This window comes from Pogona vitticeps, chromosome 1, assembly GCF_051106095.1.
Source record: "Pogona vitticeps strain Pit_001003342236 chromosome 1, PviZW2.1, whole genome shotgun sequence".
Lineage (NCBI taxonomy): Eukaryota > Metazoa > Chordata > Lepidosauria > Squamata > Agamidae > Pogona > Pogona vitticeps.
In genome coordinates this window covers 17,552,065-17,570,000 of record NC_135783.1, presented here as the reverse complement: position 1 = coordinate 17,570,000, position 17,936 = coordinate 17,552,065, and the positions used below count along the sequence as shown (strand labels likewise).

Sequence of the window (17,936 nt, the reverse complement as noted above, 5' to 3'; positions counted from 1 at the left end):
TTAGAGACATAATATTGGCCATAACGCATTGGGGCCCAAATCTGCTCCCACTGTGCCAGAGAATGTAATGGATACAGTTTAGCATGGGGAAGGTATCTTGAGTTGCTCATTTTGAAATTTTTCTGGGAGTGGAAGATGGTTATTGGTTATTATAGGTTTAGTTAACATATGTGTATATTTTCCATTACATATGTGTGAAAGTATTCTGCTTTTACTCCATCAAACTTAACAGAGGATCTGGACAAGCAAAATCTAAAGCCAAGATGCCTGGACAAACCCTGAACATGACTTCAGAGAATCAGAGGAAGGTGAAAGAACTTCTCCGTGATCTTCAAGGCCAAGAAGTGACTGCCGGCTCAGAGTTAGTTTTCTAGCCATAAATAATATTCCTGTTGACCTGATGTTCTGTCATACGGCAGACTGGAAAATGAACAATCCTTAATTTTTCTGAGCATTTAGATGTCATTTCATTATACTGTATGTAGCTGTAGGGTTTGACATGCACAATGACTTCAGAAGCAGATATTTGTTAAGCAGACAAAACATCTGCAGGCTTGTGTTATCTCTGTAGGGAAAAATCCTGGGCTTATCTTGGGTTGACTTTGCAATGCAAAGACATTTGCTGTAAATATGTTGGTGTTTCCAAATATGTAAAGAGTGGCTGAAGTATGGGGCCAGCGTATCTGAAGGGCAGTTTGCACTATATGAAGCTACAGAGACTACTTTTATTCTCATCTCACTTGGTTTTAGGCTACCTGTGCCATTTTATCATTGCTGTGTTCTTAGTATTTTGTAATTTAGTTTTTGGAAGTTTGTCTTGTCATTTCCTTTTGAAAGACAAGATATAAATGTAGTAAATACTGTGTGGTACTTCAGAACCCGAGGCACAGTTTCATGGAAGTCCTTAACCCAGTCATGGCCTCCAAGGACATAGGGCCTGCAAAAAGTATTTTATAACATTGATACCTAACATTAGCTGTGGGAAGCCTTCTGTAGAAGCAATGGTGTACCAGCAGCTGTAAACAGTTCATAATCCTCTTTTCATATTTTCAAATGGAGTGCTCCTGGCTACTTAGTCCATGAACTATCCCTGGCAGAGCATTCCTAAAATGGAAAACTTTGTTACAGAATTCTCCTGGAAACTTTTTTTTTAATTGAGGAGACAATTTTCTTGGTCATGACACCTTGCTTCTCAAATACTCTCCTAAAAGTCTCTTTTGGAAGTTACCATTTTAATCTATGAGGTAGTGTTTTTATTTTGGTTGTGGGTTTTTCGGGCTCTTTGGCCGTGTTCTGAAGGTTGCTCTTCCTAATGTTTCACCAGTCTCTGTGGCTGGCATCTTCAGAGGACAGCACTCTGTGCTCTGGTTGACGCTGTCCTCTGAAGATCCTGGCCACAGAGACTGGTGAAACTTTAGGAAGAACAACCTTCAGAACATGGCCAAAGAGCCCGAAAAACCCACAACAACCATTAGATCCCGGCCGTGAAAGCCTTCGCGAATACATGTTTTTATTTTACTGTTTTCTCTAGTCTTGGTTTTATTTCCTATGTATTAGGAATGTTTTTCTCACTGAAGAGTGGAAAACAAAATGATTGTGAGCTCTGCCACTTCCACTCTTGGCGGGATGAATGAGCAAGTCCTCCTCCATGCCTCTGGCCCTTAACTCCACATGGTCCCACAGTGTTCTGAGAATAAGCAACAACAACGGTGTTTGCTTTACTCCTGCCATGTGTCCTGAGAGCAAACTTGTTGCCCTTTGTCCCTGCATAGTCTCAGCCATTTTCAAGCCATGGGTTGACTTGACTGGGGCTCACAGGACTCTGGTCTCCTTCAGTGGCCAGAAGCAGGGGAAACCTGTGACTGCAGTGAGAGCAAGGCACAGGACACAACGGCCTTGTTGCGGGGAGGCAGCTGCTGTTGGAGGTGATGTAGGTGAGCCTTCTGCTCTTTCTCCAGAGTCACTGCTGCATCAGTATGGGCCCCCCTTGGCCTGGCTCTGACTGGCAGTGGTGGTCTCAGCATTACAACAGGCAGGGCCCACTCAGGCATTCTGGTCCATTTCCCAGATGTAGAACTGGACCAGGAGCCATGCCCAGGCATCTTTACCATGTATATAGTCCTGGCCACTCTCCAGCTCTGGGGGCTTCCTCCCTATTGTGGGCATCTGTACATTGCACCAGACTTGGTCTTCATCAGAGTCCAATAGTTAGCCCTGTGACGTGCTTCCTTCACTCTCACTCGTCACTCTCCTCGCCACCTCCAATGCCTCCTCTATACCTTCCCCACCTGCAGAGAGGCTTTGTTCTCCTCTTCCCCATGCCGTTATTACTCCTCTCCTTCCAAGAACATGCACTCCTGTTTCTTGGCCATCTTGGAACCAACGACTGCTGGCTCTGATGGTCTCACCTGGATATCTGAGGTGGGGGCCTATCAGGGACCCCTGACAATGAAGTAAAGTAGATATGAAAAAATGTGCTTATTTCCACCTTCCCACCCCACCAAGTCATCTGGTTTAGATTCCTCCTCACCTCTAATGCCACAAGGTATGCCCTAGATATGAATGGGATGGGTGTGTCATTAAGCAAATATGCCCACTGCTGTCATGTTTGGTCCTAAGAGACCTCAGTGCAGTAATCTGATTTAGGTCTGAACACTGAATAAATGAAATAATGTCTATGTTAATGCTGAGCAAAGAGTAAGACAAGCCTCACAGATCCTAAAACTGTCATTAGCAATAGTACTTACAAATGGGCCTACCTGGTTGACTCTTATCCAAATAACTGAAACTGAATTAACCATGTTTTTCAGGATGCCTGTATTGGATGACCAGAGCTGTGATGAATCAGATTACTCAGATGATGAACAGTACTTGTTCGATAGCAAAGCAGTTCCAAAAATGAGTCTGAACACACCTTCCCAAGCACCTGTGAATCATGTTCTGGAAAATGAGGTGTCTTCCTTTGCTGTGCACAAACTTTCCAGGTGATTATTTTCTCATTGATCCAAAGAAAATATCAGGAAGTCTGGTATGGATAAACATGCTGAAAGGCTGCACAAATCTGTATACATGGAGTGTAGAATACTCCATTTCTTGTCAACCCAGTGGTTTGTGAACAATCTAACGAATCTCAGGTTTGTATTTTTTTTGTGTGTTTTTTTCCCAGTACTTGTGGCTGCAGAGGACTTGTTATAAAGTCTAATAGGTGATGTTTTTACATATGCTTTTGTATTGACTACCAGAACAGTGGGAAAAAGAAGTATTTCTGTAACCCACTCATCAGCCATTTCATATAGTGTTCAACCTGCCTTTCCCTGTTCTTAGAAATCTTTCTCAGTCTCTTTCCTGGAAAACTCATTTCCTAGGTTCATCTTTCCATCTACTGGCACACACTCACTTAGTAGAAATGTGTTTGGTGTTAGAAAACACTGCCAACTTACTTCAAACAGAGTAGAAATGCATATTGTACAAGGCACAACAATATAGTAAGTGCCAGGGTTCACACTACTGGAGCACTGAGACTGATTAATAGAGATCGTGGCATCATCTGCCACTCCTTCACGCATTCCTGCCACACTAGAGCTTAGTTGCAGTCCTAAATTGGGTGTCTGCTGTGGGTTTTCCAAGCAACCACATATTGTTGTAAGCTGTTCATCTTTTAATTCAAAGTAGTTGGGGATTGCCAGGGCATTTGACCCATTCACTTCACAAAAGAGCTGCTGCTAGCAGAAATGAATGCTGGTTTGTTGATATGGATCAATATAATTTTGGTGCTTGCTTGGGCACATAGCTATAGGGATTTTCATGATGAATGCTTGCACTTACCTCTATCCCTGGATGAGGCATGCACAAGAAAATTTAAGTTATCCAAATGTAACTCAGTGGATTTATTACTCTGTTTCCCATTGAGTTCTGGCTGGCTTCAGTTTGCTTTCAAATTAACATAAAATCTTTTAAACAATCGTATATGTATGTATTTATTTATTTATTTGGTTTATATCCCACCCATCTGGTCTTGCGACCACTCTAGGCGGCTCATAAGAATTTAAATACACAGCTTTGTGTTTGTAAAAATGAAACAAGCTATATTGCATACATTCAATGTAGCAATCTGCGCACAACAATTAAATGCTGAGGAAAAAAATTTATTTTTGTAAAAATACTGATATTCATAAAGCCTCAGGTAAATAAATGTCTCAAGTGAATTTCAGAAGATCAGTGGGATCCTGAAAAAATAATTGTGTTCCTTAATATAATCTGCTACTTATACAAGAATGATTTAAAAAATGACTCCAACTTGGTTTTGGCCATTCTTATTCTTCCTGTCTTTCTCAACTTCTTAAGTGTTCCAAAATAGGTTTTTAAATTCCCCTTCCCATGCTTCTGTCCTAATATACCTGTTCCACTCAGAAAGGATGTGAGATCATACAAACATGCCACTAAGGTGGATATATTGCATTTCAGAGAAATCACACTGTTTATGTTATTTTTTGCCACAAGAGAAGCATCCTTAAAAATAGTTAGGCTGCTTGTTCTTGTGAAAACGTTATGGAATTTGCAGCTACAATAATTTTGTTCCTGCTCTTCCTCCTCCTAGGTACGGCTTTGATAGTGAGCGTTGCCGAGCAGTGCTGAGATCTCATCACGGTAACATTGGGGCTTCCTTGGAGCATTTGCTATTTCAGTGCTTCTCAGAAAAATTTGCAGAGAGGATGGAGATCACAGAAAATGCCACTCTGGCAAGTACTGACAACTGTTTGGAACAAAGGCAAGAAGAGGCTTTTGCCCTCCATTCCATCTGTGGAGAGAAATTTGTGGAAAGAATTAAGAACCGAGTTTGGACTATTACGTTAAACTTGGCGTACTTGACAGAGATTGTCAGCAAGCCCAAGCGAGGGCAAAACACTACCAGCAACGGTTCAAACCCAGCTTCCCAGGAAATCTGTAAACATTACCTCCAAGGAGATTGCAGGTTTGGATTAAGATGCAAATTCAAGCATGAGCGTCCACACAAACAAAAAACACTTCCAAGCGTTAGAGAAGATGCTCATCTTAGACTTAATGGTGATAATGCTCCCATTTATGAACTTGAAATAAGATTTCCGGAGGGTAACAAATACCCTTACCAGCCTCCTCTTGTTGCATTTTATTCGACTAATGAAAACCTGCCCTTGGCCTGTCGACTCCACATTGCTGAATTCCTTTATGAAAAAGCCTTGATATCCTCTGAGTGTAATGAACCAGTTGTCTATTCTTTTATAACATGCTTGGAAGATGAAGATGAAGTAATGAAACTGCTTAGTAAGACGTCCCACAAATATAGTGCTCCTCCTCTAGCTTTGAGGATGTCCTCAGGCAGAAGACAAGAAAATGTTGATGAGCGAGGGTTGCCTAATAGAACATCTGTTCTGTCACAAATGTCAGAAGGTGTGTATCAATTCTGTAAATCCTTGTCAAAGATAGTGTCGTTTGAATGTTAGAAGGAGACCATGTCTGCAGTTTTGAGCAGCTTTCTTCACTGCCGCTAACATTGTAGAAGTCAGTTTTAGAGAACCATGTGTCCTCCAGTGCTCAGACTAAACTATTGCACAGGTACCTCTTCCTGTTACTGTTTAGGAGTGCTATATTAGAAATCTCTTTGCCAAAAAAATTGAAAGGTAGCAGAATATCATTTTCTATGAAAACAGTGAAGGCTCTTGTCAGAGATTTAAAAGCTAACAAATTTATTGGCATGTGCTCTAACCACAGCATAGAGCACATGCTTAGAATGCAAAAGTTCCAGCATGAAGTGTTTGGCATTGTCATCCAGGCGTAGGAAAGCTCCTGTATAGTTTTTTGAGATGCATTTGACAAAGCACTTAGGCAGCTGAAAAAAGTGTTAAAAAAAACAGACATGGTTATACAGTGGTGCCTCGCTTAACGACGTTAATTCGTTCCAGCGAAATCGCTGTAGAGCAAAAACAACGTAAAGCGAAATTAAAAACCCATTGAAATGCATTAAAACCCAGTTAATGCATTCCTATGGGCTAAAAACTCACCATCCAGCGAAGATCCTCCATACGGCAGCCATTTTCGGTGTCTGTATAGCAAAGAATCCGTCCCTAAGCACAGCGGGGAGCCATTTTGAGCACCCGGCAGCCATTTTGAAACCTGACGATCAGCTGTTTTGATCATCGTAATGCGAAGAATCGGTTCTCAAGGCAGGGGACCGATCTTCGCAAAGTGAAAAAGCCCCATTTAGACCATCATTTTGCAATCGCAAAAACATCGTCGTGAAGCGGATTTGTTGTAATGCGGGGTAATCGTTAAGTGGGGCATGACTGTATTTGTCACTCATCTAATAGAGGGCATACCCTTGTCTATTGAACCAAAATGGCATATGCCATAGGGAGTGTCCTGTGTTGTAGTTATACCGTTCATATTGCTGATCTTGTGTACTGCTCAGTTGATTTCCTTCTTCCTGGTCTAGCTCTATGATACGCAGCGCCAGGGCAAGATAACTTAATACTTAATTATGCATGTGATGGATAAAGTGGATAGAGGGAAGCTTTTCCCTCTCAGACAATACTAGAACCAGGGGACATCCACTCAGATTGAGTGTTGGGACAGTGAGAACAGACAAAAGAAAATATTTCTTTATCCAATGTGGTGTTAGTCTGTGGAACTCTTTGCCACAGAAAGTGATGGTGGCATCTGGCCTAGATGCTTTTAACAGGGGATTGGAGACACTTCTGGAGGCAAAGTCCATCCCAGCTTACAAAATACGATGCGATGTATAATCTCCGTCATGGCTTAAAAAAGAAGGTACCTCAAAATGCCAGACATAAGAGAGGGGGATCAGGAGGCGGGTCTCTAGTTGTTTTGTGTGCTCCCAGAGCCATCTGGTGGGGCCACTGTGAGATACAGGAAGCTGGACTAGATGGGCCCTTGGCCTGATCCAGAAGGGCTCTTCTTATGTTAAGATCAGGGTTCATAAAGGAGAAAGCTATGGATGACAGTACTGTCATGGGTGATGGAAACCTCACTGTTAGCATGTTGATGTCTATGACACGAAAAATTCTAGTGAATGTTATATTCTAACAATTTTTCCCCTCTGACTAGCAAATATTATATACCACCGTATTCTAAGCTACTGTATTTTTTGTTTCAAGCCATGGAGGAGTTGATAATGGAAGATGAGGAGGAGGATCTTCAGACAGTTCACACAGAGGCAGAGAGTTATGTGAACTTCAGAGAGAAGCTTTTGAAGAAATATAGCAGTTCAACAGAACCTGTTTCCAAGGAGAATTCAAAAATTTGCAAACAGTTCAGCATAAAGAAGGTATTAGAGTTGGAATGTAAACCAAGAAAGACAAACAGAAAAGCAATTGTGTGCAGTTACATCATTTTAAAAGAGGTGGCCGTTTTAGTCTGTGCAAGCATATCGGGCAAATCCAAAGAAATAAAAAGACAAAAACACGTGGCACCTTAAAGACTATTATATTTTAATGTAAGCTTTCGTGGACGCGTCCACTAAAATAAGAGTCAGTCTTTAAAGTGCCACCTGTGTTTGTCTTTTTTTTTTTGCTTTATTCCTTTGCATTTTGCCTGATATGTATTCAGTTATCTTTTGATGTTTATCCTTTTTATGATTAGTTATATCTTGCATATATAATAGCTGAAACAATTCTGATAGGAGAAAATGAGAGAAAACACTGAGATTGTCGCTAATGGGGTGGAAGTAATATCAGTATTAGCATCAACAACAATATCAATATCAGGAAACACTCCCAATATCAATCTTAGGAGTGTTTCCTGTATAACGGTCGCATGTATATTTAAGGAATGATTGGTACAACTGTATCATCTGTACAATAAAGGTAGTGTCATTAGCACATAGTTGGTGTGTTTTCCAGAGTTGATCTTCAGAGTGTAACTGGAAATAATTCGGAACTATTTCCTTACCTGGGATGTTAATTATTTAGCGTTAACAAATGAACACGAAAAGATTCATATCATATCATATCTGAATTTTTGTTTATGAAATTAAGTTGAAGTGTTGTTAGACCAGTTGTTCCCAACCTTGGATAACCTGGATGTTCTTGGACTGCACTTCTCAGAAACCCTAGCTAGCACAGCTGGTAGTGAAGGCTTCTGGGGATTGTAGTCCAAGAACACCTTGATTACCCAAGTTTGTGTCCCACTGTGTTAGACTACTTGAATATTTTCCTGGTTGCTCTTAGGACTGCTCATAGTGCTTGTATAAGTCTCCAAAGAAGTTAAACCCAGGGAAGTATTTGTGGAAAGAGCTACAAGAAAGAAACTTTAATTTATTAATTACATGATTTTTAGTCATCATCATCCTTGTTTTAGGTTATGCACAAACATGCTGTAGCAGTTTTTTCATTGGGAAAAAGGTCCTATGTAAGAGAGAGTGTAGAATACTTATTTTTTATATCCTTATTTTCGAGTCTGCTAACTAACTAGGTTGTCATTCATCTTTTTAGTAGGTTAAAGTCCAGATACAAATATGTCACTGTCGATAATTAACTGAAAGCTGATTGAGGCAGATACTGCTCTTGTGCATATCCAAATATACCTTGATTAAATGTTGCCGCCCTAACTTGTGCCATTCATGAGCTGAATCACCTCCTCCTTCTTCGTGGCCTCTGTGAATGCACGCAAAGGAGTTAGACTGTGCCTGCGCAGGACTCCTTGCAATATTCTAAAGCTTAAAAACATGTGATTAGTAGGATGTTCCCCCGTCCTACTAATCTTGACCTTGCTCTTGACCTTACGCAAATATTTGTTAGTCTTCTAGGCGCTACCAAGCTATGTTGCAAGAACGTCAAAAACTTCCTGCTTGGGAAAAGAAGGAAACGATACTTCGTTTACTGAAGAAACATCAGGTTCTGGTAGTGAGTGGTATGACTGGGTAAGTCTATGACCTGTATATAAATCTGAAGGTTGAATATGCCGGTATGTTAAGCTTACCACATGAATAGCAGCCTAGGCCTGCCTGTTGAGAGCACTAAAGGCTTTTTCCTTACGGGCAAAAAAGATAAAGAGAGAGAAATAGGTCATATTTGCAGTAGAGGAACAATGCTGGCTGGGCTCCCCCCACGCCCCAGTTAGCAGTCCCCTCCGGATTGAAACGCCTTTGCTTTCTCCTCCCAACTGCAAGGTTAGATTTGCTGAGGTGGGAAATAAAGATAAATGAGAGGAAGAAAAGACCCAGCCAGATTTTTCCTTTCTGTATATATTGACTTCTGTTTCTCTTGTTCTTAGGACAGGAGCCTGCAGAAATCTGAAAAAGAAAGGCAGGTGGTAACAACTACAGGTAGCCAAGCCATTAATGATGCATCTTAGGCAGTATATGTCTTGCAAAGCCATAGTTGCCTGTTCCAACAGTGGCAGTGTGAAATAGACTGCATTTGCCTTAAAACTGGGTTGTATCATGAGTCTGTTGCCATAACGATTCATGAGCCATATTCCCATTACTACCATTGAGTCTGTTATAGCAGAGAATCTCTGCCAGCAGTGCAACTCTTACGCTGTAGCCGAACATATCTTATAAGTTTTATTTTGTGTTTATTGGGCTGCTAAGTTGTCACTCGGAATACCCAATGACCCAAACTAAAGAGCAGAGAGGAAAGCTTGAGGTTTGAGTGGATGACAGAGTGGAAACTCAACCACCCCTTCAAGAAAATATTTTAAAGTTTATATACAGAGCCCAGAAAATTTGGGTGACTTAATTTTTAATTTGTAGTAACAAAAATTATAAGGATTTTTTATATATCTCAGTGGGTTGGAGCAGATAGGTGTTGAGCCAAGAGATTGGAGTTTGAATCCCCACTTGTCCCTCCAAAGGGACAAACCAACCAGGATCACTTGGAGCATGTGCAGCTGACAGGGTTATGCGTTCAGCCACCTCTGCATGGTTCCAGGACACCACAAGGAGCAAGGACTGGTAAACCAGTTCTCAGAACATTAAACCTTGAAAACCCTGGGAGAGTGCCATAAATTGGGATTGGCTTGATGGCACATTAGTAGCTGTAATAATAATTTAAGGTTTAATCTTAAAACTCACATTCCAGAATGCACTGTCCAGTATATTTATATATTGATTTGAGACTTAATCTCTTTAGACTGTTGTGAAATAAATGGTCTAATGCAATATTCCCTGGTCACTACAGGTTAGGATGTTCTGGCCATTCTAAACTGTCTTGATGAATGTGGTAGATTATTTAATTTTATTGGGAAACCAACATCCCCATAGTGTGCACTGGACAGAGGACAGTGTTTTATTTTGCAAGAGATTCAGGCTGAGTCTTTATATACATCTTGATGTACCAATTACGGAGAATATAGCTTATATCTATTCCATTCCTCTCTTTCCTACAGTTGTGGAAAAACCACCCAGATTCCTCAATTTATCTTGGACTCCTCACTAGAAGGTCCTCCCAGTAAGTTGGCCAACATAATCTGTACCCAGCCTCGTAGGATTTCTGCCATTTCTGTCGCTGAACGGGTAGCCAGTGAACGAACAGAAAAAATTGGAGTCACAGTGGGATATCAAATCCGGCTAGAAAGTGTCAAGGTTTGTCTGGGTTTTTTTATTTTTATGTTTATTTCTGTCATCTCAAGAATTGTGGCTGTGTTTTTTTGATCATTTGAAGTATATAGCTTCTTCTTTGTGGTCTCTGTGAATGCACACTAATGGGTTAATCTGTGCCTGTGCAGAGCAGCCTCAGAACATTCCAGAGCGCAAGCACATGAACGTGTATATGGCAGCCATAGTGGCCATCAGCCACATTATTCAGAGGCAGTGTCTCTTCCGCCACCCCACACTAAAACAGTTCTTGCAGGGGCTGAATAATATGTGCCCAGCTTACAGGCCTCTTACTCCACAATGGTCCCCCCTCCCCCAGGCTTGTCCTGGCTCCCCTTACAAAGCCTCAATTTGAGCCCTTGGTGACTCCTGACTCCGAAGACCACTTTTATCCTTGCCATCACCTTGCCGCATCGGGCAGGGGAGATGGTGGCCCTAAGAATGGACCCTCCTTTCCTCCAGTTCCACCTGGACAAGGTGACTCTCTACCTGGACCTCTCCTTTCTTTCCAAGGTGTTGTCTTGTTTTCATTTAAGCCAGCCAATTATGCTCCCCACCTTCTTTCCAGCACTTTCCTTACCTTTGGAATGAGTGTTACACTCCTTAGATGGCAAATGGGCTTTCTCCTATTTTGTGCTCACACCTCACCTTTCCGCAGTTCAAAGAGACTCTTTGTAGCCACGACAAGGATGATGAAAAGCAAGCCTTATGAGGAAAGGCTGAAAGAATTGGGCATGTTTAGCCCTGAAAAAAGAAGGCTGAGGGGTGATATGATAGCACTTTTCAAATATTTGAGAGGCTGTCATGCAGAGGAGGGGCAAGATCTGAACTTGATCATCCCAGGGTGCAGGACACGCAACAGTGAGCTCAAAGGAAGCCAGATTTCGGTTGAATATGAGGAAAAACTTCCTGTTAGAGCAGTATGACAGTGGAACCAGTTACCTCAGGAGTTGGTGAGTTCTCCAATACTGGAGGCATTCAAGAAAAACTTGTACCTGGCAGATATGCTTTGATTGTATTCCTGCGTTGAGCAGGGGGTTGGACTTGATAGCCTTGTAGACCCCTTCCAACTTCACTTTTCTATGATTTTATGAAACAATGCCTGTGATATTCTGAATAAGAAACTTTAAACATAATCTGGACTGTCACAGTAAATAATTCTTCAATTGAAATGGATGAAATAAACATTTTTGCTTGCTTCCGTTTTAAGTCTTCAGCTACCCGATTGTTGTACTGCACGACGGGAGTGCTTCTGAGAAGACTTGAAGGGGACACTGATTTACAAGGAGTCACTCATGTTATTGTTGATGAAGTTCATGAGAGAACAGAAGAAAGGTACTTTAAAATGTTTGTTTCTGCTTTACAAATAATGCATACATAATATTTATAATACATGTATGTGTTATTTACTAAAGTTTGTAATTCAGATGGTTTGGCATTCAGATGATTTCAACTGTTGTGGCCGAAAGGAGACTTGAATTTGGGTGTTTCCAGGTTCAATCTGACTCTCTAACCACTGCACCACATGGGAGATCATATGAATATTTTCTAGAAAATTGCACATATTTGTTTAGTTCATGTATAGCACAGAGCCGGGATTAAGTGTTATGTGTATGAGCCACTGCAAGCATGAGTAAGGTTTGAGCCTTGCATGCTACCCTTTTCACATCCTTGTCTTTTTTTCTTGTATAGCTGGTAGTGGTGGGAGGAATAAACTACAGTTCACCCTTGATTTTTATAAATAATAGGTTGCTTCACTTCTTAGCTGTAGAAGGGGAGAAGAGGGGAGGAAAGTGCTCCTTATAGTGTTAAATCTTGATTTAATGTTACATGCAATGCAGCCATTACACTGCCATCCTTACCTTGAATGGTCATTCATTATTGTTATTCCCATACAATCACTGAGGTTGGGAAATAGAAGGAAATACTGCAAGTGGGGAATTTGTAGCTCTGCTTATCAAGTTACAGCACTGTTAGCAGGATTTCTCCCTGGACATCATTAGTAGCAACACCGTGGGGAGAAGGGGAAATTAGCAAACACAGAGAGCAGGGGGGAAAGACTTGAGAGAAACATTGAAGAATTTTGGATCTATCTTACTTGTTTTCTTAGTGACTTCCTGCTGCTGGTTTTGAAGGATATGATGTCCCAGAGGCCAGACTTACGCATTATACTAATGAGTGCTACCCTGAATACAGACCTCTTATCGCAATACTTTAATTCCTGTCCTGTTATAACCATACCAGGTAAAAAAAAATCTCCATATTTTTATTTTATCTCTTCACATGTTAAATCTTTTGCTAACTTTAACACGTGCATCTGCTTCGCAGTATTTCTCAGCTGGTTGATGTTACTTTTTATGTTTCTACAGGGCCTATGAGGGTTTATATACTTACATTTGGTTGTAATGATTAATTATGGATGTATCCCTTCCAAAAAAACTGGCTGGTTGCAGGACAACTTAGCTAAAATTATTCCAAAGATTTTTTTTGTGAAATAAACATAAAACAAAACAGTACCATCTGTCAATGTTTACATCACATGCTCTGCCCCACATTCACCACTAATTGAATTGTCTTGAAGGAATATAGAATATGCAGCAGAAATATTTAAACTCACAGAGGCAGCAATATTAGGTTAGCTGCTGGGATACTTGATCAGGCGGCAGCGGAGGCCAGACAGATTAGAAGAACATCTTAATGTCTGCACAGTTACTTCAAGTGTGCAGAACATTTTACTTGCGTGATCTAGTTGTAATCCTGAACAGCAATCCTGCAAGTATTATTATTACCCTACTATATTGCAGTAAAGTTCAGTCCACCTCCACATGTCCTAAAGCTGGCCTGAAGCTTTCAGGTACCCCAAAAATCAAATGGTGTTCCACTCGCAGACAAGCTGTGGTTAACATAAAGGTCCACTTCTCAATTAAGTTGTCCATGCAAGCCACTATTGAAATCACTGGCCTCTGAGCAGTATAGTTTCTTCCATATATTTTATTTAGTTGAAGAATTTTTGCACTCCTCAGCCAAAAAGATTCCTAGAGCAGTTTACACATAGTCAATAAAAGACAGTTTTATGAGCCTGTAGGCTTGTAATCTTTTTAAAAAGCCATGACAGAAAGAAAGGGGGAAAGCAAGCAATCTTTCAAGCAAGGCTTCTGAAATCATTTGGCTTGCCACCTCTTTGTCCTCTGCTCCAGCCTTCTGGAATGGCTGCCAGTAGTGATAACATCCTGCTCTCCTTGGCACCATGCAGAATCTACTTCCCTTTTCCTAGTGGTATGGGTAGCACAGCTTCAGTGCCTTATGAAATGTTGTCGAAAACACATTACTTGCCTTTTTAGCTTATGGAATTAGGATACAGATGACATTATAGAAGACTAGTATTATGAAATAATTTTTTTCTCTTTTCCCTTATTATTGTTTCCATCTTAGGTAGGACATTCCCAGTTGATCAGTATTTTCTGGAAGATGCAATTGCATTGACTGGGTAAGGCCTCATACAGTGGGCATCTACCATATCTTTTATAGACATATGGTTTGTTTAGCTGTGCATTTAGAATTATGTTTCCTTAGGTTTCCTCCTTGTTCATAGCCATAACAGATTGCAGGACAGTGTCCTTATCTTGTAGCCTCAACTAATAGTGATCTTAGGCAGTGTGTGTTCAATATTACTGCTATAGAACTGCTGAATAGTTCAGTAGTTTAAGTATCTGGTGGCAGAGCCAGAGGATGGGAGTTCAGTTCCCCAGTGTGCCTCCTTGACAGAGGCTGGACTCCATAATCCATAAGGTCCCTTCCAGGTCTGCAGTTCTAAGATGATGATGATTTTTAAACTATGAACACCAGAGCTTAAAATCAGGATTGCTCCCAGGACCAGTGGGCAAATTTTATATATACTTTCTGTCCATTAGAGCAGTGGTCCCCAACCTTGGGCCTCCAGATGTTCTTGGACTACAACTCCCAGAAGCCTTCACCACCACCTCTGCTGGCTAGTATTTAAATCCAATAACATCTGGAGGCCCAAGGTTGGGGACCACTGCATTAGAATATATGGGAACAGGAAATAAAAGTGGCAGAAGAGAATGAAGGTTGTAGTTTGAAGGCTCAGCCTGTGTGACAGAGCCGAGGGCTGGGCCAAGGCACTGAATAACTGCAGTCCAACCCAACACAGCTATAGTTTATTTTGAGATATTTCTACGTACTGTCTCCCATTTCCTTATGCTAAAAACCTTCTTACGAAAGGGATCCTTTCAGTGTCTGTGCATGAGAATGCAAGATCTGTATAGCAAAAGCAGGAAGACTGGAGTTAGATTTAAAATAAAAACCTGGAACATGGAGGTCTGCCAACTGGATCAGATGCAAAATGATGATGGTGGGGTGGTGCTGGCAGAGCTGGGAAAGTTACTATTTTGAACTACAACTCCCATAATCCTCTGCTCAGCATGGCTAGCAGTTATAGTGTCTGGGGGAATTCCAGGAGTTGTCATCCAAAAAATGTTACATTTTCCAAGTTCTGCCATGGGAAAGGAGGAGCTTAGAATCCTTAAAATTAGGAAACAGTTCTAAGACACTCATAGCGCTGGAGCAAGCTTAGCTGATTAGTTTGCTTTCAGTGCCACATCTAACTTAATAGTCTTAACCACACACAGAAACCCCCGCTCTTGATTCTCTCACCCTGAGAGTTTCTTCCATGGAATCATAGAATGATTGAGTGGGAAGGGTCCTGTAGGGCCATCAAGTTCCATCTTAATTTTGATACATATAAAAGCTTTTGATAAATCAGAAACAATTGCCTGTCACCTTCACTTCACCTAGACCACTGGTTCTTAACCTTGGGTTACTCAGGAGTTTTGGACTGCAACTCCCAGAAGCCTTCACCACCAACTGTGCTGGCTGGGGTTTCTGGGAGTTGCAGTTCAAAAACATCCGAGTAACAAAGGTTAAGAACCACTGACCTAGACTTAACCAACATATCCTGGTGTAGAATCTGCCCAGCCTAACGTAACTCTTACAGGAGAAAACTATTACATAAAGCAGCCTGTGAGATCTCTTTGGAGGAGCCAGCCATATAAAAAAGGTATGATTCCTGATTGACTTGGCCTTGTTTCTCTGTTTGTGTTCAGGTATGTCTTGGAGCATGGTAGTCCATACATGCGCAGGACAAATCAAGCTGCAGGTAAGAAATCAAGACACTTCAGGACAGCAGCAGAGGAGGTAGAGGAAGACCTACGGCGTGCTGGCTTGGTGGAGAGAGCAGAGACGGTCAAGGATTCTGTCCCAGATCAACAGCTAACATTCCAACAATTGAAGGTCCGCTACAAAGGCAAGAACTCTATATGCATGGTACCCATTTTTAGGAGAATATTTTAGAATAAAACTATTATATGTAGGGTTTTCAAATGTAGAATACCTACCTCTTGTCTGATACAAGTTCATGCGTATGGATTTGCAGGAAGGTTATAATGGGAGGTTTTCTATATGAAGAACCTTCCCATTCATTTCTAAGCAAGAGGAAGAAGTAATGAGTCCTTGTTAAATTTTGCATTCTGCATGGTTGTTATTAGGGAATTGTGCACCAGAATTGCCCAAGGTGGCTTACAAACTTCTTAAAAGAATATGTAACTTTTTGCACCTTTGTTTATACTCATCTTTCTCTTTCAGGCACTAGCTTATCAGTGTTAAAAACAATGGCAGCTATGGATTTAGACAAGGTTAATCTTGAATTAATTGAAGCCTTATTGGAGTGGATTGTCAGTGGCAAACATTCATATCCAACAGGTAACATGACGAGGAACAATAATCTAGATTATAAATTTATTCAGCTGAGTTATGATTGCAAAGTGATTGTTTCAGACCATCTGTAATCTTTTAAAGTTTAATACTCCTCCTGTTATATTTGTGAAAACAGTTGTGCTCTGAAAATGAGGGTGCAATAGAATAAAAGTATCTACCACAGTCAGTATTACAGCTGAAAACCAGTTTCTTAGTTTAGTCATTACTTGCTTGTAATCCATCACTCTAAGTTTAACTGAATGGTATGTGTAGAAACGGTAGCCTTACTGTTTTGACTACATGCTAATTCTCTACCTTCTTCTGGACTGATGTGCACATTGGAGCAAGCAGCTTGTGCACCTTCAGATGTTTCTTCAAGCTCCATCCCCCATTAGACCTAACCAAAATAACTAGTGGTGAGGAATTATGGGACTTGAAGTCCACAACATCTGAAACACTGTAGAATCGCCCACCTGAGTTTACATGAAACAGCTCAATGTGAATCAACAGCTTGATAATGCTTGGTTTACATTTTTTCCCTTTACCTTGGCAGTATTTTCTATGCTGGTAGAATAGAACACGTGAAACAGCAGAGTTAGCTCTGTGACAGAAGTACTTCTGCTAGCACAGGGGGAAAACAATTATGGTGAATAATTTTTGAATTTGAGGAGGCTTTGTTAGTAACTCGATAATGGACTGGATGAAGGTCAATAAACTGAGGCTCAATCCAGACAAGTCAGAAGTGCTGCTGGTAAGTGCCCCGCCAGATAGGTTAAAGGGCAATTTCCCTGCCTTAGACAAGATTACACTCCCCCTAAAGGACAGGGTCCACAGCTTGGGGGTGCTCCTTGACCCTGGTCTGACCTTGGAAGCCCAGGTGGACTCGGTGTCCAGGAGTGCCTTTTTACAGTTGCGGAGAATATATCAACTTCGCCCTTACCTGGATGAGCGGAGCCTAGCAACAGTCACTCATGCACTGGTAACAACCAGACTGGACTACTGCAATGCGCTATACGTGGGGCAGCCTTTAAAGACGGTCCAACGGCTGCAACTGGCACAGAACCGGGCTGCGCAGCTGGTAAGTGGCACTGCCGCATGGACTCATATCACGTCGGTTCTGAAAAATTTACACTGGCTGCCAGTTGCTGCTCAGGCCCAATTCAAAGTGCTTATTTTGACATATAAAGCCCTAAATGGCTTAGGACCTGGTTTCTTCCATATGAGGCCCTTCTGAAGGTGCCATCCCTGAAAGAGGTGAGGGGGATGGCATGTTGAAATAGGGCCTTCTCGGCTGTTGCCCCCCAACTTTGGAATGCCCTCCCTATAGAGATCCACCTGGCTCCAACACTCTTAGCTTTTCGGCACCAGGCAAAGACCTTTCTGTTTAGCCAGCATTTTAATTAAACAGTACTCCCTAGCTGGCCACATGAGCAGCATGACTTATTAATATTAATGTTTTAAGAATTGTTTTAATATATGATGTTTTATATTGTCTTTTTAAATGTTTTTAATGTTTTTACGTTTTAATGTTGTTGTACACTGCCCAGAAGCCACTGGTAATGGTGCGGCTAAA

The 17,936-nt window shown here is 41.3% G+C and overlaps 1 protein-coding gene across 3 annotated transcripts in view; it reads left to right on the top strand.

Annotated features, from left to right (window-relative positions):
- DHX57 (DExH-box helicase 57) overlaps positions 1 to 17,936 on the top strand; it is a 46,923-nt gene that overhangs the window by 4,342 nt on the left and 24,645 nt on the right. For all 3 annotated transcript variants that reach the window (XM_072988349.2, XM_020794763.3, XM_020794762.3), the window contains exons 3-13: positions 233 to 361; positions 2,811 to 2,984; positions 4,598 to 5,427; positions 7,152 to 7,321; positions 8,793 to 8,914; positions 10,384 to 10,579; positions 11,802 to 11,926; positions 12,702 to 12,835; positions 14,024 to 14,078; positions 15,715 to 15,914; positions 16,253 to 16,369. In XM_072988349.2, coding sequence (XP_072844450.2) covers positions 233 to 361; positions 2,811 to 2,984; positions 4,598 to 5,427; positions 7,152 to 7,321; positions 8,793 to 8,914; positions 10,384 to 10,579; positions 11,802 to 11,926; positions 12,702 to 12,835; positions 14,024 to 14,078; positions 15,715 to 15,914; positions 16,253 to 16,369 — 2,252 coding nt within the window. The remainder of the gene's footprint in view (positions 1 to 232; positions 362 to 2,810; positions 2,985 to 4,597; positions 5,428 to 7,151; positions 7,322 to 8,792; positions 8,915 to 10,383; positions 10,580 to 11,801; positions 11,927 to 12,701; positions 12,836 to 14,023; positions 14,079 to 15,714; positions 15,915 to 16,252; positions 16,370 to 17,936) is intronic.